Source organism: Podarcis gaigeae (assembly GCF_964106915.1).
Source record: "Podarcis gaigeae genome assembly, chromosome: 1".
Taxonomy (NCBI): Eukaryota; Metazoa; Chordata; class Lepidosauria; order Squamata; family Lacertidae; genus Podarcis; species Podarcis gaigeae.
The window spans coordinates 51,076,594-51,099,101 of NC_139678.1; the positions used below are offsets into that span (position 1 = coordinate 51,076,594).

The window sequence follows — 22,508 nt, forward strand, 5'->3', positions numbered from 1 at the left end:
GTGGATGTCTGGGTTTGGGGTGGGGTGGGGTGGGCACCACTGCTTTGCAGTGGTTCCAGTCCTACTTGAATGGTCATTTCCAGAGAGTGATGCTTGGGGAGTGCTATTTGGCCCCATGGAGCCTTCATTGTGGGGTTCCTCGGGGTTGGATTTCATCTCCTATGCTGTTTAATATCTACATGAAACCACTGAGAATTTTGGAGTACGTTGTCAGCAATATGCTGATGGCACACAGCTCTACTTCTCCTTTACATTTGCAAGGGGTGGCAGTGGATGTGCTCAACCATTGTCTTGCGTTGGTTAAGGAGTGGATGAGAGCCAATCCAGATAAGACTTAGGCATTATTAGTGGATGGTTCCCTAGAAAAGATCAATGGAAGGTGGTCTGCTCTTGATACAATTGCACTCCCTCTGAAGGAACAGGTACATAGCTTTGGAATTCTTCTGAGTCCACTGCTGTTGCTTGAAGCTCAGGTGGCCTCAGTGACACGTAATGCCTTCCATCAGCTTCAGCTGGTGGCTCAGCTGCACCCATATCTGAGCAGGGGTAGCCTAACATCTGTCTATGCTCTGGTGACCTAGATTACTGCAATGCATTATACTTGGGGCTGTCTCTGAAGACAGTTCCAAAACTTCAGCTAGTGCAGAATTCAGTTGCCAGGTTGCTCACCAGGGCAAGACAGTTTGAGCATATTGAGTTTCCATATTTTGAAGAGCAAAAAAAGACGACACATTTGCCAACTTCTACTTTGAATCACTTTGACAACTCCCATTTTACAAATGCATGAAAAAGAGGGTGTGTCCTGGAAAAAGAGGACATATGGCAACCCTTAAACCAATCCTGCAGCTGTAAACGCAGAAATCAGGGCTGAATAAGCCCTGTTTGTAGGAAGTATAATTTTATATTTTCTTATTCAGATTCATATGCCACCCTTCAATTGGGGGTGGGGGATCCAAGGCCGTTCACAACAAAACAAACAAAATGCAATAAGAAACAACCATTAATGGTAACATCAAGGTGTACAGTATTCCTGCTGTTTTTACATGGTGCCCACTGTGCAGAACATGTTGCAAGAAACTATTGTTATCTCCCATATAGCATTTTTCTATATACAAAGTTCTTTACAATTCTAATTGCATTTACCTTCACTATGGAACTGAGAAGTAGGTTAGGCTAAGTAGATGGTGACTGACCCAAAGTCATCCAGTAAGCTTCATGGATGCTTATTGTAACAAAAGCTACTGCCTCATTCACTGGTCCACGCTTCTTCCTCCCACTCCCTTTTTCAAGGATGAGGATCAGTGAGATGGTGGTACCAGGCTATCCACGAAGAATAGCACATTTGTTATTGAATTCAAGGACACAGATTCAAGGACATCTCACCCAGCAGCAAATTCCTTTCATGGGAACAGGAACTAAGGAATTTGTGCTATAACAACTCGGGTTTCTCCTTCCATCTTTATTAAGCTATTTGCAGTGCTTGGGAAAGCTCAAGGGTTTTTGAACAGGCTGGTGGAGAACAATCTTTCTCCCTTGGCACTCGAGTTTCATTTACATAATTGTTACATGGTGAAACGTTCGATTTAAGTGATATTGTTAAGCACATATCGTTTCATGCATTTATTTATTAGATGTGCATCTTACTCTCTGGGTAGCAGGTGGACTTCTTGAATCATTACATTCAAGACTTTGTCAACAGCACGACTCTTTCCTAAAGCAGGGACGCATTAGGGAAGAGACTTAAGAGAATGTGCCACTTCTGCAAGAGGGTCACGATGCTCCAGTAATTCTCATGATGCTGCCAAGTACAAAAGAAACTACTGATCTTACAAATCCAGAGTTAATGTAGCATGGGAGCTCAGAGAGAAGAACATACTTTTTCTCCAGACACTCCACATATTCTTTCTTCTTCCTGCGACTCTCCTGTGCAGAAATCTAAGGAATGAGGAATACCAACGTTAGAAATGCTAATTTAACCTCCTGAAGAACAATTCCCATATAGTAACTCTCCAACCTGGCACCTTCTGGGTGTTTTGGACTACAACTCCCATCAGCCCCAGCTAGCATGACCAATGGTCAAAGATGATGGGAGGTCCAAAACAGCTAATATAATAATTATAATAATAATTTATTATTTATACCCTGCCCATCTGGCTGGGTTTCCCCAGCCACTCTGGGCGGCTTCCGGCCAAATATTAAAAACACAATACAGCATTAAACATTAAAAACTTCCAATAATAATAATAATTTATCTAGGAAGTATGTGGGTAGGGAAGGCTGTTCCAAGGGGTCAAAGTCAAACTAAATGTTATGTGAACAGAATCACCCACATTTCGTTTTGGTTTTTTTAGAATTTAAAAGCAGCCACGGAGAAGCCCAATTTGGATCAGGGTCACAGCACTTGGGAGAGTTAACCCTTTCTACCCCACATCAAGGTGCTGCTCCCTTTGCTGGACAAAACCCTCAATGGTTACCTTGTGTGTGATATAAATTGGGGGAATGGCATGGGAGGAAAGAGTTAAAGACCCCTCTCCCAGCATCACAGCCCCAATCTCACATAAGAACCCTGTTGCTCTTTTAAAATTGTGTGTGTGTGTGTGCACGCGCACGCACACACACACATATACAGAAGATAACCTGTAAATAGATTTTCTGTGTCATATCTAGTTTGGCCCTGTCACTACATAACTCCCCAGAGCACTTTCGTATGTTCTTGCGCCAGCTGAAATGGGAACTGCATGTGAGCTGGACTTCTGTTTTCTGTGCTCCTCCTATGTCACTTGCCCACTGTGGTCATGGGGAGACGCACACGGCAACAATTTATTAATTTATATCCCGATTGTCTATTTTCATAATCATAATCAGAAGGTCTTGCAAGAAAAGATGCATTAAAAAGTATGGTGTGCTCTTAAGGTTTCCTACTCAGTCCAGTTGATCAGCCCTAATTTGGCTGCTGTGTCACAATTTTGGAAGGCCCGTAGGCTAGAGGTAGAGTACACACACTTTGCCTGCATAAGGTTCCAAATTCAATCCCTTGTAATAAATAAAATCCTCTGCTTGAGACCCTGGATGGTTGTCCCTAGCAGAGCACAGAGCTAGCTGGATGGTTGTCCCTAGCAGAGCACAGAGCACAATGATCTGATGGTGTATACAAAGGATCTTCATGTGTTTGTGTGGCTAAGCTCATGCTTTGCACACCAAAGTTCCCAGACTCAGTTCCTGAATTTTCCAGTTGAAAAATTATGCCTCTATCAGGGCTGGAGATCTCCTGACAGCCAGAGTAAGCATTACTGGGCTAAATGGAGCAATACACTGACTCAGTGGATGGCAACTTCATATATGATCTATTAAACTGAACTGACAACCCACATTAATGTTATTGAACTTGAACCATTCTCCTTGTGCTATTTACTTTAATAGGACTGGCGCCCTAAACATTTGCTCTAAGATACCTTGCCTGGGACGCCATGATACAGTGTTTTTTGAGGTCACCCTATCCTGTTTTAAACACGTACATGTTGCTGAATCAAATGTTATGATCAGAATGCAAACCAACTTATAAGCAAGGGCTATGACTTAACTTCTTTGTGGATCAGAATTTCCCAAAGTGGCTGAATCACTTGGGCCAAATGGGTTGTATCTTCGTCTGAGTCACAACAGGTGACTAATGCATACTGTGGGCTCGTAATATGGGAACTTACATTGAGTGGGAATCCACAGTTAGTATTTCATATCACTCCACAGACATTTGCTTGCTCATTCACCTGGGTGAGAAGCAACTCTTTCTGGGCAATTAGCTGATGAGACTGACCACTCAAGAGGCCCATTATGCTCACAAAGTTACAAGGGAATGGGTAGTATGCTGCAAACAGTTTTGATGGAATGGTGCATTTATACTGGTCTTCAAAGCTTTTTAAATATATTAATGAATGAATGTGGGGGGGAGGGGGGAAAGAAGGGATGTCTACTTTTCCAAATTCTCCAGCTAGAAGGCCCACGGGCTGCCATCACACTAAGCCAAACCGTGGCTCAGTGCAAACACAAGGCTCCAGGAGAGGAGGTTCTTTCAGTTATATGGGCTGAGTCTTACTCATGAAAATCATAATATTGGGACAAGAGGACAAATAAACAATTATGCATGATGACTCCCAGAGCACAGATTGCAGCAGCTTTGCTCCTTCCAGCTTCCTTTGCTGCTGTGCCATGCTGAGATAAGTCATCCTTTGCCTTAGCATGTCATACAAACTCAGGCCCGTGTTTTAGCTCTCACAAAAAAGCACAAACCTTAGTTACAGCTGTGGTTAGTTTGGAGAGAGCTAAACCATGAGCCTGGGCTTCAACAACATGGTAGACTACCGGTAAACTATGGCTTAGCTCAGCATGGTACAGCAGCAGAACGACTAGGAAAGAGTGAAAAAGCTGCCATTTCCTCACTGGAAGTCTGCTTGCTCATGCTAAGCCACGGTTCAGCTTAGTGTGATGTGCGAAACAGGCCCTTGTCTTGACTTGCAAAGGGATATATTCTCTCCTGTCCCAATATTATGATGCTCACGATTAAGGCAAAGACCTTTGTCATAGAAACAACTGCATACTGATTGGGGAATTTATCTCAGCCTCTATTTCCCTTCCCTTTATCTGCTGTTGCCCTTGTGTCAATTTTTAGATTGTAAGCTCAGCACGGCAGGGCCCTGTCCCCCTGAGCAAGAATGAACAACTAAATAAATCATCCTTCTCCAAAAATTGCAATGTTGAAAATGCCCTTGATGGTTATTTTTTAAAAGAACTTCTTCAAGTTCTAGATCTAGAAAGCTTATGGAAGCATTCAAAGCCCTATCACTACACAGATTTAATTTTAGCCGGCGAACTTCAGATGAGGCAGCAAATTAAAGAAGGATGATCGCATTAATCACACACACACACACACTCCTGATTTTCCCCAATTCAGTGGAATTATCGACCTTGTTCTTGATCTTTCGTCTAACTCTTTTCAGTGCTTTCTCCTCTGCTTTGGTGAGAGGCAGCTTGGTTGGGATGGGATAGCCCTCAGCAATCAGGGTACGTTTCTCCTCCTCGGTTAGGAGCAGGGGTCCCGAGGTCCCTTGTAATTTCTGTAAGTGAAAAGGAAAAGCAGCAACATTTTCAGCATTCATATCAACAATCCCATCCCTAACTTTCCCCTGCAAAAAAAAAGGGCCTTGCCCCCAAAGTCACTATTGTACCGCTTGAAATTTGGGGTTGATATAATGCTTGGGGGGGGGGCAGCATTCCTCATTACCACAAGGCATAACTACAAGTTACAGTAATGGCTTTGCATTGTGAAACTCCAAATCTCCAGGCAATCTGAGAACTGTAAAATCTAAGACAACGACAAAAACCCCATGCATGTGGCAGAGGTCAGTGTAAATGACTCTTGGCTGTGGCTGTCTCCTAGCACAGAGCTGGGTCATGAAGCCTGAGCTTCCACAGACACTGCCTGCCATGAACCAGAATTGGCAGGATAAGCAGCAACTGTAGCAGATATGTTCTATGTTTGTGACAATATTTCTAATGTTTTAATGTTGTCTTTTAATCTTGTTTTTAAGTTGTATTCATTCAACTTGTTTTTATTATTCTTTGTTAGCCGCCCTGAGCCCGGCCTTGGCTGGGGAGGGCGGGGTATAAATTTATTATTATTATTATTATTATTATTATTATTATTATTATTATTCTTATTCTTATTCTTATTCTTATTATTACTATTTTACTCTCTTGCTAACTATGCTGTTTTAAATGTGAATTTTATATTTGATTTCCTTTAGTAATGTCTTCTTTAGAAATGTTTTAGATAAAAAAAAATTACTATGTTAAATGTGAATTCTATAGTTTACCTCCTTTGTAATGTTCTATTTTGAAATATTTAAGGTAAGGTTTTAGTTTCCTGTCAGTTATGTTGCTTTTAATGTATACCTTATGTTTAACTTTCTTCTGTTTTGTTTTATTTTGTTACATTTTATTTGATGTTTTAATGTAAGTAGTTTAATATTGTAAACTACTTTGTGATTTCCCCCCTTAAAGATATAACACTGTATAGAAATGAAATGAATATGAAGTGCCTTAAAATAGCTCCTTTGCCAGTAGTTATGGATTATTTCGACATCACGCTGATGGATGAATCTGCCAATTTCACCTTCTTATTTTTTCAATCTTAAGTCCAGTTTACCCCATTTCTACATTAGTTTGCAATAAAAAAAAACATTTTGCACAAAAAAATTGTACAATTTTTGTCTGTGCATTTAAATGTACTTTTGTCTACTACAGTCATACCTCGTGTTGCGTTAGGTTCATGTTGCATCTTTTCGGCTTGCGAACGCAGCAAACCCAGAAGTGTATACTTCTGGATTTGCTGCGTGTGCATGCGCAGAAGCAGCACTCTAGTTACAGACTTTTTGGGGTGCGAATGGCACCCCAGAATGGATCGAGTCCGTAACTAGAGGTACCACTGTATATGCATTTCTGCAAGCAAATTTTCCTGACTTTTTGCACAATATTTTAACTACTATGCACATTTTTAAAAATGCATATTTTGTTGGGAGAACTCCCATTACAAAATTCTGAGGAGTGTGAATTTCGAAGGGCAGCTGCATTTCTGTTTGTGCCTTGGTTCAGAAAGTGCAAATTAGGAAAGTTCACACTTAAAATGCAAACCATTTTGTTTTCTCCTCCATCCTTGTCACAATCCTGACCTGTCACACATTCCCACTGTGCACCTTATTAGGGGGTCACTGCCAAAGCCACCCTGGACCTCGTGCTCCGAGCGGGGAGATGCCTTATGATTCACGACAGGAGCTCCCTGCTTACATGTGGTGCTGTGAGGAGAGGAGAAGAAGAGATTGCTGTGGAGGAACGTGCAGTAGGGCGGACTGGGCTGGAGGGAGGGAGGGATCTTGGGCTCTGAGATCCGTCACTATCACTGCCATGGCTGCTGGGAGGAGTCGGTGGCATCTGCACCAGGTCATCTAATGTGGGAGATACAAAGCAGAGGTTAACAGATGGTAACAGCACACTGAGTCATGGACAGGGAAGGAGAGAAAGTACAGTGGTACCTCGGGTTACATGTACTTCAGGTTACAGACGCTTCAGGTTACAGACTCTGCTAACCCAGAAATAGTACCTCAGGTTAAGAACTTTGCTTCAGGATGAGAACAGAAATCGTGCAGCGGCAGTGGGAGGCCCCATTAGCTAAAGTGGTACCTCAGGTTAGGAACAATTTCAAGTTAAGAACGGACCTCCAGAATGAATTAAGTTCTGAACCCGAGGTTCTACTGTATTTGATAAGAGAAGAGTGGGAACAAAGGAGGGTTTCCAGGTGACATTGAGACATAGAACTGTTCTGGGAACAACAAGGCAGTCAGAAAGAGACAACAAATATTAGGAGAATAATAGAATTATAAGGGTGAAAGAGACTGCGAGGGTCATCTAGTTTAACCCCCTGCAATGCAGGAATCTTTTGCCCAATGTAGGGCTTGAACCCATGACCCTAAAAAACCAGGGAAGGTTACATGAAGACAACACCACTAAAATATTTCACTGAACACAGATGTTTAAATGACGCAGGAATAAATTAAGCTAGGAGGACTGCTTTGTGAGCTCTGGCAATTAATAATAATAATAATAATAATAATAATAATAATAATAATAATAATAATTATTATTATTAATACCCCGCCCATCTCGCTGGGCTTCCCCACCCACTCTGGGCGGCTTCCAACGAAACATTAAAATACCATAATACATCAAACATTAAAAGCTTCCCTAAACAGGGCTGCCTTCAGATGTCTTCTAAAAGTCTGGTAGTAGTTGTTCTCTTTGACATCTGGTGGCAGGACGTTCCACAGGGTGGGTGCCACTACCAAGAAGGCCCTCTGCCTGGTTCTCTGTTACTTGGTGTATTAACGGTGTATTAAGGCTCATGAGAGGTTTGAGCTAAATTGTGGGGTGGATCTTTTATTATCTCCTATGCAATAGGTCTTTGGTTCAGTTCCTGGCATCACCAGCTAAAAGGTTCTCCCATACAAAGACAGACTTCCAGCAAAATCTTGGAGAACTGCTGCCATTTAAGTAAACATAAATGGTATAGATGGTTCAGTGCCATGACTTAATATAATATGAATACTTTGTGTTGCCCACATCAAGGTCCTAAATGAGAAATAATTATTTGAGATATGTTGCCTTTTGATATAATATGCAGCTTGGCTCATTTGCTTGATTCATCTGAAGCAAATTGTTCTGTGCACACCATTATGCACAGGGCATGTTGTGATCTGTATTGTGTGGAGCAATTTGACAAGGGGCAGATAGATTAATACTCCTATCTTTGTGCAGTGGTTTGGACTTGTTTTCATGTGGTACTGTGAGCTCTATGGGTCTATCAATGCAAGCAAATTTTGATTATCTTGAGACAGCAGTAAATCTTTGGTCTGGGGTGCAAGCTTGAGCCACTTGGACTAAGCACCAAAATAACTGGATTCTTGATGATGATTTGTTGTGATTGCCATTCATTCACATTGTTCCATCAGTGATGCACCAATCAACTCACCAAATTCAGTAAGATGGGTATCTGAATTCAAACCCAGATAAAGGGGGAAATGAATCAAGGAAAGGAATGGAGGGGGTGGGGGGAAACTACTCTTTGTTCTGTAATGTTTGGGGATGTAGAGCATACGGATGGCTTTCCAGCTCCTCTGAGTAATTGGTTCCACTGCAGAACTGCTCCATTTTGCTGCTCTTAGCATCGCTTGCCAGCCTCAGCTATTTAGCTTTCCTGACGCCGTCTTCACAAATCTGAGCTGCTCATCCTTGGTGGCCTGTTCCTCTTCCCATTGCTTATGCATGTCCTTTTTTATTTTCATCTCTGCAGTAAGCTTTTTGTGCTGTCGCAGTGTCTTTTTAAGATGCCTACCACTGGAATAATTTGTAGCCTTATCAACTCCATCTTTAGGAACTCCCACCCATCCTGGCATCCTTTCCCCCTGTATCTCTAGTCTTACCCATTAAAGCCTATAACCAGCAGCTTTTCTGAAGTCCAAGGTGAACACACTCATCTTTAACTTTACATGAGATCATGAATTCCATTGTGTGACAGTCACTCCCCCCACCCCCATTTCTTTTGGACAAGTTATATTCTTCAATTGCTCCTTTACTATCATGAGAGTTGTCCCAACAAGAAGTCTTCTGGAACGTACTCCCCTTGTACCTTCCACCAGAACCTGGATTTGTTAGATGCTGCCTCTCCTCCTTATTTAATGGACTGCCGATGGAAGATGCTGAGCTTGCTAAAAGTCACATTTCAAAAGATGCCTGTTCTGCGAGGGTAAATAATGAGCTGAGCATTTAAGAGGGCCTAATATTTTGTGTGAAGCATTGCTTCCTTACTTGAATATGAGTGCTTAGTGCCTAGGGGGAGGATATTACATTTTAGAGCAAATAAATAAATGTGCTCATTTGTTCTGAGCAGACCCCTCTGTGGTGTGCTAATGACTGCCAAGCTGCATTCTTGATGTCATTACCCTTCTGGAAACAAAACTGAGATCCTTTACAGTGATACCAGGCGCAGAAGAACTGGCACCATACGCTAATATCCTTCTAATGGCTTGCCACTAAATGTCCTATACAAAATGAAACAAAAAACCCTCAAAATGTCTGATTATAAGACAAGCCTTCTGGATCAGACCAAAGGCTCCTCTGTTTCTGCATTCCGCTTCTCAGAGTGTTCAACCAGATGCCTATGGGAAGCCCAGAAGCAGGGCTGCTATTCAGAGGCATAGCGACTCTGATCCCAGAGACAGAATACAGAACAGAGCCGCGGAACCTGTAGCCCTCCAGATGTGGTTGGGCTCCAGCTCCCACTGACTCCAGTAGAAGTTGGAATCCAACAACATCTGGAAGGCTAAAGGTCCCCCATCCCCAATATAGAATACAGCTATCATGATTTAATAACCATTGCTAGCCTTTGCTGCCATGATTTGCCTAATCCTTTTCTAAAGTCATCAAAGCCAACGGTCATCACTACATCTTGTGGTAGCAAATCCCATAATCTATGTATTGTGAAGAAGTATTTCTCTGTTCAGCACCTGTTTAAAACATTTTTGTTTAGGCAAGTTTATTTAGACATGTATTTTAATCTGTTTTTACTTGCTGTTGATTTCAATTATCCTTTGAATGTTTTAAAACACCTGTTTTTAGCTGTCTTCTATTGATAATTTTAATGTGGCTTTGTAAACCACTTGGCGGTGTTATTTCAATTCAGTAGTATATACATTTTGGTTTTTTTTTAATAGTTGTTTTTAGCAAGGGGGTTGTATACCCTTTCTCTTGGTGAGCTACTCACCCAAACAGTAAGCAGCCTGCTGAGAAACAGCATTGGCATCTCAGGTTTCACAGCCAGCTAAAGGTTTTCCCAAGCTCCAGGCACACTGGCATTTGCATTTCACAGGTACACTGTTTAGTCAGTGCCATGCGACTATGAGAAAGCCCACTAAGAGAGACATAGCACTGCTAGTTGGAGAAAGTACACACAGACACAAGACTCATGAAATCACTAATACTCAGAGAACTCAAGTACTTGTGCCCTGTTAACAATTGTTTCTTGCAATCTCATTAGGTTAGTTTAGCAGCATCAGCGGATTACAAGTGAATCCCACACATCCACAGCTGACATCACTCATAGTAACCTTTTTGGGCTGGGGGAGGAGAGAGAGATGCTTTAGAAGCTTGTGCTAATGGGTTGGTGGAGGATCCACTCTGCAAAAGATAGTTTTTTAAATTAATGAGGTTGGAGGGCTGATGAAAGCAACTTGTAACTATTTTCTTACCTGTTGGTACATTTAGAAATTGGTTCACCTCTCTGGGTTCAGCTTTGATTATAGGCTGGGGCGTCATTTCTATGGGAGCCTGTATGAAAGAATACAGAATGCAACAGTTTGATTTTGCAAAGGCAATTCTTGCATGATTCTACCCTGCAGATTAAGAGGTTGCTTTACCATGCAATGTAGACTCACAAGGTGCAAAACATCATACTGCAGCCCATTATTTCCTTCTTATCATTTACCCTGGCCTTTGATAGTTAAGGTTTTTTTTATGCAGGGCACACCTCTTCTGCTGAATGTATATCATTCTGCTCCATTGGGGATCAGTTTTACAGGTTTTATAATTGTAATGGTTTTAGACACTTCTATAATTGTATAGAAAGGGACGCGGGTGGCGCTGTGGGTTAAACCACAGAGCCTAGGGCTTGCCAATCAGAGGGTCGGCAGTTCAAATCCCCGTGACGGGGTGAGCTCCCATTGCTCGGTCCCTGCTGCTGCCAACCTAGCAGTTCGAAAGCCCGTCAAAGTGCAAATAGATAAATAGGTACTGCTCCGGCGGGAAGGTAAACGGCATTTCCATGCGCTGCTCCGGTTTGCCAGAAGCGGTTAGTCCTGCTGGCCACATGACCTGGAAGCTGTATGCTGGCTCCCTCGGCCAATAAAGTGAGATGAGCGCTGCAACCCCAGAGTCAGTTACGACTGGACCTAATGGTCAGGGGTCCCTTTACCATTATCTATAATTGTATATTTTGTTACCTGTCCTGGGACCTTATGATGAGAGGCAGGTAATAAACCATATGAATGAATGAATGAATGAATGAATGAATGAATGAATGAATGAATGAATGAATAGGCGGATTCATTCTGAGACCATATAGTTCTGCACAGGTAGGGTGTGATTTCTGACACCCTTCTGGGTGCCACTGAGGCCACGGGTAGAGACAGAAAGCAGCAGATCCATAATGGATGGCAGTGAGTACCATAATGGATGGAATAAATTCTCTGATGCAGGGACTGGAATTATTAGACACTGTGGCATTCAACCCAGGAACCGTGAAGGTCAGGCATTGATACTCTGCTCCTTGCACCATCTGGGCCACTGGTCAGAAGAGAAAATGGCAGGCAATTTGAGCTGGGATGCAGCTACCAAGGACCAGAATTCTCTGGAAAAATCATGTGATTCTGAAGGGCCAATCCCACGCTTGCTGTATGTGTCATTTTCCCTCATTCTGCACAGCTTGAAAAGAAGTTAACCCAAAGGCCAGGGTCACCTTTGATTTTGTAGCAGACAGCTATAAAGACTGAAGGCCAGGGCTGGGGAACTTGTGGCCCTCCAGATGTTGCTGAACTACAGTTCCCACTATGCCTGACAACCCTGGCTGGGACTAATGGGAGGACCCTGCACTAGAGTATCCCTCTGGACTTCCAGGCTGGTTCCTTGCCTGCCTGCTGCCCCCTCTGCTCCGGGCACTTGCCACCTCTCCAGCCATTAGAGGCCGGACTTTTTCAGCAGTTGTGTATTGTCCATGAAAAGCCTTTTGAGCTATTATTGAGCTATGGAGCCTTCTAAATGCACGGTAAGAGTGCAGAAGGTGCATGTCAGTTGGTAGCTAACCTGCCCTGAAACAAAACTTATAGTGAATACCAGCATGCCCTGTGACTACAGCCATAATCCTTCTTGCTTTGATGACAATCATTTCTCAGCCCTTCAGTTCCCCCTTCTTCTCCATCTTATCAGCCTGCATACCAACAGCCAGCTGCTCAAAGACAAGCAAAAACTTTTTTAAAAAAATAAAGTTGTCTCCAGGGAAGTCACAATTCAAAACAAGAGTGTTTTGCCAAGGGAGAGTGAGCATCATGCAGGTGTGCTGCCAGGGTGCACGGCGCAGGTGGCATTCACTTTGTGGACAGAATCAGATTTGTCATTACCTCCTCTCTTCTCAAGCTGCTTAAAAAAAATCCATTTAAACTTTTCCTCCACATTCTCTCCCTCTCTTTTGATCTGTTGTAGTCTGAGCTGGGAGTATTTGCACAGCCTTTGGAGATAGAGAATAGCCTCTACTATTCTCTGGGCCTTCTGCAGGACCACTCAACAGCTGCTTCTGATCAAATGAGATGAAGAGTTAACAGGAACAGAACTTAGTTCCCAGCTGCACCAATGCAATCCTCTTACCAGCATCCCTTTCCCACCAAAGGCATACACACACACACACACACACACACACACACACACACACAACATTAAACAGACATATTTCACACTGCCTCATACTGTAAACACAGCTCAGGGAGGGAGCTTGGCATGGCTGTCAACTGCACACACGCGCCACATGGGTCTGCATTTGCAGGCCCAGGGAGTTCAAGCTGTGTAAACAGAGAAGGAAGTTTGTGTACATGTTTGGCTCGAGTAGCTTGCTTGTTGCATCCAGTTTCCCTTACCCACCATAAGTGAAAGGAAGATAACCCACGCTAGGCTTTGCAACAGATCAAGGTGATCACTCACTTTATTCCGGACAACAGGAAGAACTGCAGGCCAGGGTTGGGGAACCTATGGTTTTCCCAATGGTACTGGACTACAGCGCCTATCATTCCTGACAATTGGCCATGTTGGCCAGGAATGATGGGAACTGGAGTCCAACACCATCTATGGAGCTACAGGTTCCTTACCCCTGTTGTAGGTAATGTAAGAAAAACCTAATGACCTTACAAAGCACCCAGCAGTAACAGTTACGGTCTAATACTGTAGGTCCTTTGCCAGCCTGAGAGGCAGTTATGTGGTATAGTTAGGTAACTTTAAAATCTAGATTTCATGGTTTTATGGGCCAGATGGTGACACGTGTTAACGCACTGCTTTCAACACGGGGTGTGTTTGGCTGCCCTCTGGCTCATACTACTGAAAGCAGCCAAGGAATAATTTAAATTTCTATAATGTCCTTCATCGTAGGATCACAGGGCTTCATCTGGATGGCCGTTTCCTCCCATGACTGATTTAACACTGCAGTGCTAAACCTAGAACAAAAGCAGGAAGGTACTGCTAGGAAAGGGTACCAATTGGTGCAGGAGTTTGACTCTATAGTTTTTAAAATTTTATTTTAGACTGTATTTTGCCATGGGTCACTTTCATGCAGATCCTACTAATTCTGGGCCTTCCATATGAACTAACAGCTATCAGCAAGAGGGTCAGCACTCTTTCCAGACATGCCTTAGGTGTCCTCTGTTCCCTTTCCTCCATTAGTGGCTTATTTCAAATCAGTCATAACAAAAATAAGAAAAAGCTAGATTTTATCTTCCACCACACAACAGCCCTTTCATTTGGAATGAAGGGCTTGTAGGAAGATAGGTTGAAGAACAACTTGTTATATTGCAGACAACAATGATGCAGCAAACTCACCTCTTCAGGGACTGGCAACCTTTGCAGTGGGTTCAGGTTCAACATGGGTACTGCATTAGCTGGCAGCTGGGTCTCAGGAAGTTCTGGTGCCATGTTCTGCTCCTGTTTCACCAGGATGGAACACAGCTTGTGCTGGAGGGACCACATCCCATTTTCCAGTTCTGAGAAAAGAACCACATCAAGTTGTACCGTAAGCAATGTAAGGGGTGTGTGTGTGTGTGTGTGTGTCCAATGCCTTCTAATTAATACACAGGAAATGTTGCAGTAGGCAGGAAACCCCAGTAATCTCAGCAATAAGCTCTGCTGTTTCAGAAGGCAACACTAAAGCCCATCTGCACTACACATTTAAAGCAGTTTCATACTGATATAAGTAAAACAACAACAACAACAACTGCTCCTTTTCCCTTATGGGGTACCCAAGAGGCCATATAGAGTCCTTTTGTAGGTTCTCTATTGGTAGAAGAAAATAACAGAGACCAACCAGAGAATATTGAGAAGCAAAGCAGCTAGTAAGCCTGATCTTTACTAACTGTTGCAACAGGGTGCTCCCCCACACGCAGGAGAGAGGAGGAGGACCCCGAGCCATGCATGCAAGTCCTTATGTAGACAGAAGGGGTGTAGCCCAAGACCACCGCCCAGATACAGCATACCTACATCAAAGAAAAGGCGGTCTGCAACAGAAATCCGAGTGCATTGTTTATCTCCTGTCTGGCAAGTTACCTGATTGTATTATTTGGGTTTTGGCCACTCTTTTGTTATTATAACTACTTAATTCCTGAATCTAGGTCACAGCTCACAGGCTCACACCCTGTTCATATCTTGAATGTGCCCTTAAGATAGGATTTGTGATGACGGGATTTGTGAGGAAAGAGACAATGGGGAGGTTTCCCACTTTGACCTTGCAGAGAAATATTTGAGGTCAATTTGTTCAGGACCTTCTCTGTTATAAACATTTATTTTATATATATATATGACCTTAAAATTCTTATAACAATACCATTTTAAACAGACAAAGCACTGTGGGAACCAGAGTTTGTTTAGGGTGTAAAAAATTATTAGGGAACAGCTATTCCCCTCACACAGCTACAATTCCTAGAGTTCCCTAGGAAGAGGGATTGATTGTTAAACCACTCTAGGAACCGTAGCCTCTTACGGATGATGCATGGTATTGTCTGCAAAATGTTATTCCACAATAAATGTGTCTTAAAGACACATTTGGTCTCTGTGTTGCTTTTGCTACAGCTGGTTAAACAGGGCTACTCTTCTGAAATTTGCAGAATTAATGTTTGCAGAATTGTGGTGGCTATAGACTCGCCTTACCCCATCCTCAATTCAATTTGACACCGCTACTTGGTCAGACGCCAGGTGAAATATTTTATATTTGTGGATCCATTGTTGCTCCCCTTGCAAACAACTTATCAGGCATACCATTGTAGAGTCAGATATCTAGTTTTAGCTGAACACAGTGGAACACTCAACACATCAAGAGCAAAATGTTTTTAAAAGCAAATTCCTCTAGTACTGTTTTTATTTTTGACAAAACAGCTCAAAACAGAACTTGTCAAAACGGACCCTTCCTTACCAAGACTCTTGTAGTCTTCCCAACACTGTTATTTGCAGTAAAAAAATTAGTATGCTGCTAATTCCAGGCAGAAACAAGCACATGAATGTGACATACAAACTACATGGAAGCTTTTCAGTGCTAGGAACAAGCATGAAAAGGAAATTTTATTCCAGAAATAGCTCCTGCTTGAAACCCTGGCAGACCTCTGCCAGTCAGTGTAGACCATAATTAGCTGGACCAATGGTCTGGTTTTGTATAAGGCATCTTCCTATGTTCTTCCTGCAAAGGTCTGCAGGTGCCCCCCATTGCAAATTGCTGGAGGCACTTATCTGCTTATTGTCTGCTGCATTCATTTATTCAGCAGTAACTGCAGCTGCACTGGCTTCTGAAATACGTCTCTTAGTAAAGTGACCACAAAGGTTCCCTTAAGAAAAAAAAGCAAATACAGTAACAATGCTTAATCTCATGTTGTATCTACAGAAGCAACAGGAACACATCCAGCAACATTTACTATTATGGTTATTCTATTGGGAATGGAAGAGAGGCGACAAACTAGCATTTTGTGAATGGAAAAACAAGAGAAGAATTAGCTTAGCTACAGTCTAGGCTTGGTCACAAGTTATCCTGCAATATGTTATTATACTGTTACTTAAACGTTCACTAAATAAAAGCAGGCTTGGATCTTGATGGTGTCTTACATATATTAACCATGAGGTTCCAAGAATATATATGTCCTAGGGTAGAAAGTAGAAGACATTTACAGCAGAGAAATGAAGTACTGCACCCACTACTCCTTCACAATGCTCTGTTCTAAATTGCTCTTCTAAAGTGGTTCTTAATTAAAACAAACAAACTGCATAAGGGCTCAATTAACTTAATGTATTTATTTACAACATTATTATTTATTTACCCAGTTTTTCAATTGAAAAGACTGTCAGGGCACTTTACAGATTTTTTGTTTTTAGACAATCCTTGCCCTCAGCCTCACAAGCTCATGGCACAAAGGGGGGAAGTGGTGGTGAGAGAGGAGGGGGAAAAGCAAACTCAGGCACCAGTTCTTAAAATTACAGTGGTACCTTGGGTTACATACGCTTCAGGTTACATATGCTTCAGGTTACAGATGCCCCTAACCCAGAAATAGTACCTCAGGTTAAGAACTTTGCTAAAGTGGTGCTTCAGGTTAAGAACAGTTTCAGGTTAAGAACGGACCCCCAGAATGAATTAAGTTCTTAACCCGAGGTACCACTGTAATCAGTTTGCATACCAAAAACCAGCTGGGGTGGAAACAGTGTGTGGAGAGGAGCCAAAAAAAGTCTCTCAGCAGGGGCAAAGCAATAGCCCAACTCCCAACCCTGGAGCCTAATGTGTTTGTATGTAAAGATATGCAGGAAGTACAGTCAATTCCTGTATTTCTTACCTATTGATGATCCTGAATCAAGAACCTTTTGAACTGAGGCTTGGACTACCCTCATGGGCATTAGATCGGCATTAGATCCATTTCAGTCTGGTTTCCGTCCTGGTTTTGGGACGGAGACAGCTCTGGTTGCCCTAACAGATGATCTCCGTAGACAACTGGATCGAGGCGGGTCAGGACTGCTGATCCTTTTAGATTTGTCAGCAGCCTTTGACATGGTCGATCATGATCTTCTGGACCACCGCCTTGCAGACGTGGGGATACAGGGCATAGCCCGTAACTGGTTGTGCTCTTTTATCTCTGGTCGGGGACAGAGGGTGGCACTAGGGAGGGAAATGTCGTCGCGCCACTCCTTGGTGTGTGGAGTGCCGCAGGGCGCAATTCTCTCCCCGATGCTTTTTAACATCTTTATGCGCCCCCTTGCCCAGATTATCCAGAGCTTTGGGCTGGGCTGTCACCAATATGCTGATGACACTCAACTCTATCTGCTGATGGATGGCCACACTGACTCGGCCCCGAACACACTGACCAGATGCTTGGAAGCTGTGGCTGGATGGTTTCGTGGGAGCCGATTGAAACTAAATCCTTCGAAGACAGAGGTCCTATGGCTAGGTCGGGATGGCATGGGGATGAGGGACCAACTCCCTTCTCTTGCGGGGTCCCAATTAGTGCCATTGCCTTCTGTTAAGAGTTTGGGTGTAATCCCTGATGCCTCCCTTTCCATGGAGGCGCAAGTTACAGCAACAGCCAAGGCGACATTTTTCCACCTTCGCCGCATCAAGCAATTGGTCCCTTACCTTTCCCACCCCGACCTGGCCACAGTGATCCATGCGACGGTCATCTCCAGGCTTGACTACTGTAATTCGCTCTATGCGGGGCTGCCCTTGAAGCTGTCCCAGAAACTCCAGTGGGTACAGTATGCTGCAGCGAGGCTCCTCACGGGGTCTCTGCCATGGGAGCATATTCACCCAGTGCTTTTCAAGCTGCACTGGCTCCCGGTGGAGTACAGGGTCAGATTTAAGGTGCTGCTTTTGACCTTTAAAGCCCTTCACGGCCTAGGACCCTCGTACCTACGGGACCGCCTCTCCTGGTATGCCCCACGGAGAGCCTCAAGGTCCATAAATAACAACACCCTAGTGGTCCCAGGCCCTAAAGAAGTTAGATTGGCTTCAACCAGAGCCAGGGCCTTTTCAACTCTGGCTCCGGCCTGGTGGAATGCTCTGCCTCATGAGACCAGGGCCCTGCAGGATCTGATTTCTTTCCGCAGGGCCTGTAAGACAGAGTTGTTCCGCCTGGCCTTTGGCTTGGAGCCAGTTTGATTCCCTCCCTTTCTCTCTCTTTTCCCCCCCTTTCTTTTCCTTCTCCTCCTGCGATGAGGCTACATTTTAATATTTTAATGTTCCATTATTTTAATGTATTTTATTTTTGTTTTTAAGTTGTAACCATTCATCTTGTTTTTATTATTGCTTGTAAGCCGCTCTGAGCCCGGCCTTGGCTGGGGAGGGCGGGGTATAAATAAAAAATTATTATTATTATTATTATTATTATTATTATTATTATTAGGTAGCCATGAATGAGACCATTTTAGAATCATAGAATTGTAGAGTTGGAAGGGACTGCAACGGTTACCTTCTCCTATCCCAGGGGTCAACAACCTTTTTCAGCCGTGGGCCGGTCCACCGTCCCTCAGACCATGTGGTGGGCTGGACTATATTATTTGGGAGGGGGTGTGAATGAACAAATTCCTATGCCCCACAAATAACCCAGAGATGCATTTTAAATAAAAGCACACATTCTACTCATGTAAAAACACACTGATTCCTGGACCGTCTGCGGGCTGGATTTAGAAGGCGATTGGGCCACATCCAGCCCGCGGGCCTTAGGCTGCCTACACCTGGCCTATCTGTTGCAATGCGGGAATCTTCTGCCCAACGTGGGGCTCGAACATATAACCCTAATATTAAGAGTCTCATGCTTTACCAACTGAGCTATCCCAGGAGAAGGATAGCTTATTGCTCAAAAAAAGCTCTCCAGGCATAAAAGGAAATAAGGGTGTGCATGCAAAATAATAAGGTGTTACGATCTATCCAAATAGGCCAGGCTCAGTACAAATATTGCCTGTAAAAGTGGGGGAGGGGTATATTGAAAATGAGCACAAGTTGTCACTTACATACTGCTTCCCTTCCCTTCCTCACTTACTTATCCACATTGTAAAGGTAAAGGTAATGACACCTGGCCATTAGGTCCTGTCGTGACCGACTCTGGGGTTGCAGCACTCATAAATGTTGTTAAATGGAGTTGGACAGTTGCAGTTACTCTGTAATAAGTATTGCCAGATCCATTGTGAAATTAAATTTACTTATTGCTAGTTTGTTTGTTTGTTTGTTTGTTTGTTTGTTTGTTTTAAAGCAGACAGTGTTGTGGTTAATTTACTTCTTTAACAAAAAAAATCAAACCTTGCCTCAAAAAGCAGTACAGCCAGACAGTACTTTGAGTACAACTCAGTTGAATATTGCCTATTAAGACATAATAGATATTTAAATAGTCTTTGCATGCTGGCGGGGGGAGATTAATGCACAAACAGGGCAGACTTATGAATAAACACATGCAAAACTGACATGGACCAGAAATAGACTAATTGGTCCATCCCCAGATGGCTGCACCCTGCTGTGCTAGGAGCGCCAAGAGAACTGGCTTGAGCAATCTCCCCTGGACACTCCACATATAGTCAGATACTTGGAATGTGTGTGTGATAAACACTAGGGACTCGTAATCTAAAGATATTTGGGGGGCGGGAACCCGTTGATTCTCCAGAGCTGTGCAAGGGTATTGGAGATGAGCAGTCAGGGAAAGCTGTTAACTGTACTGTCTTCTTTTCTCATCTTGCCTTTGTGCTTGCTGCAGCATGCAAAGGAACTTCTGGCACTCCATACTACAGAGCTGTTCCATTGTTCCTCAGTGCCATAGTCTCCCACCTTTGCTATGAAGAAATGCACTTCAGAATGAAGAACTGTAGCAGAACCCAGAAGCAGCTAGCATACCCAACCACCCCGTCCCTAACATTTGGCAGAACAAGACTGCTGCCTCAGGCAGCTGATTCTGGGTGTCATGTAAGAGCAGCCGGTTGTTAGTTATTTAATTGCATCTGCACTGTTAGGGAGACACACTTGTAGGAGGTTCTGTCTCAGCTGCCAAAATAAATTGGGTACTACACACCTTGATTTGAGAGGGGGGACATTTGCTGTTCCTCCTCAGGCAGCAAAATGCCTTGGGTTAGCCTTGTGCACATGGCTTCCGCTAAGACACAAGCCATCCTGTTTTATCGATGGTCTCGATCTTGAGTAGGAGAGGTTTGTTCTGAGCAGAAGCCCATGGAGGAAGCTCACAACCTGAATACATGCTGCATTCTGTATGAAAATATTGCAGTTACCAAAATGCACATCTTGTGGATCGGGGAGGTCCTAGGAGCGTACCACTGGAGAGTACCTTACCTTCCCAAGCATGCTGGCATACACTCCCTCACACACAGTGAAAAGTGGTACAAACCGCAGACAAGGTTTGGCATGCGGCAAGCTCTTTCCCTAGATCAGCCCTGATCATTCCATTTTAAGAGATCTACGGACGAAGGGTGGTATACAAATTTAATAAATAATAAAAACAAAAGTAAAAGAAGGCTCTACCAAAAGGAGGGAGGAAAGGGAAATTTCTCTGCCTCCTCTCTTCTTAATGTTTGGTATCACTCAGCATGGATAATCCCTGACCACAGCAGGGAAACCTATTCCCTGCTTTTGCTGAAAGGAAGGCTTTTCTTCTCTTGTGTATACTGAATCTGTGCCATTCTCTTTTCAGGCCAGCTGCTGTCCTTCAACTGCTGGGACACCCACATGGTCCCACAAATTACAGGATCCTCTGCTGGGGTTGCTCTAAAAATATCCTGCCATCATGAATTATCCTAAAATGAATTGTTTTAAAAATAGGCTCTGAAATGACTGTTCCTCTCCGTCTCCTACCGAGAGATCTGCGGGTAAGTAAAAAAGCCACTTAGTCTTCCACACGCGCCAGTAAGCACTGGCTGCAGGCAGCGGCTTCCACTGTGTCTACTACGCCCAAGCCAAAAGTGCCAGGAGAGGCACAGAGGTCTGTGCATCCACACCCAACAACCTAAGAGTCCCCTTTCTCTGCTGCTGCCAAGAGCCTGGCAGAGGGGGAGGGGAAGAGCGCAAGTTGACATGTTTTATTAGGCCTCCTTCTTGGAACGGGGATGCATGAGTTTTACAGAACTTTTTCCAGGCAGGTTGCAGCAGGACAGGCCTTGACACAAGAGGAGGAGCTTAGAGTTAGGCCAGTGGTAGAGTAGAAGTTCCCAGGCTCAATCCATGGGATTCCCAGGTAGTCTGAAACCCTGGAGAGCCTCTACCAGTCAGTGTCAACAGAACTAGACTGGGCAATGTTTTGCCTCAGGAGAAGGCAGCTTCCTAGCCTCCTAGAAGTACTTGGCAATTTGATGTCAGAGGCTGTGTGAATATTGAGATGCCCCACAAGTGAAGAAGGGGATCTCTACCACTGAGCTGTGGTCCTTTGCCATTGAACATCTGAAAGGAAACCCACATATATAACTGTACGCAATGTGTGCAATCTTGTATGTGAGGGACTCCATTTGCTGTTCAATAATGGCCTAGGCTAGGTGTACCTGAAGGAGCATCTCCACCCCCATCGTTCAGCCCAGACACTGAGGTCCTCCTCCGAGGGCCTTCTGGTGGTTCCCTCACAGCGAGAAGTGAGGTGACAGGGAACCAGGCAGTGGTCCTTCTCGGTGGTGGCACCTGCCCTGTGGAACGCCCTCACATCAGATGTCAAGGAAATAAACAACTATCTGACTTTTAGAAGGCATTCTGGCCCATTTGGGGTGCTCCATCACATCTAGACTTAGTTATATTTCAAACTAAACATTCTAATAAAGATCCTAACAAAACTTGTTGGAGTCCATTCATTTCCCCTCAGTATGGTTGTTCATTCTTTGCCTGGACATAGGCAAATGGCTCTTAAAAGTTTCAGCCAAACAAATCCTAAACACCAACGTTATTTTTTTCCTGCATTGCCTCTATTGTATAACCACATTGATGATTTATTTAAGTCTGATGGATGGAGAAACAGATAAAGTGAACCAAGACCCCAGCATATATCCCCAAAGGAGCTTACTATACGGCTCAAAGCAGCAAGAACTGCTTTGAAATATGGGAACACATTGTAATGTTCAGTGAATAGTACGCTAGTGGGAGGTCATGTTTTTGGACC

General features: G+C 43.6%; 1 protein-coding gene across 2 annotated transcripts in view; it reads right to left on the reverse strand.

Annotated features, from left to right (window-relative positions):
- Positions 1-22,508, reverse strand: part of CREB3L1 (cAMP responsive element binding protein 3 like 1) — a 79,961-nt gene that overhangs the window by 10,796 nt on the left and 46,657 nt on the right. For both annotated transcript variants that reach the window (XR_014567270.1, XM_083751476.1), the window contains exons 3-7: positions 14,236-14,396; positions 10,851-10,929; positions 6,838-6,995; positions 4,959-5,108; positions 1,877-1,935 (exon numbers count right to left, since the gene is read on the reverse strand). Coding sequence is in view for 1 of the 2 variants with exons in the window: in XM_083751476.1 (XP_083607602.1) it covers positions 1,877-1,935; positions 4,959-5,108; positions 6,838-6,995; positions 10,851-10,929; positions 14,236-14,396 (607 nt within the window). In the remaining variant the exon portion in view is untranslated. The remainder of the gene's footprint in view (positions 1-1,876; positions 1,936-4,958; positions 5,109-6,837; positions 6,996-10,850; positions 10,930-14,235; positions 14,397-22,508) is intronic.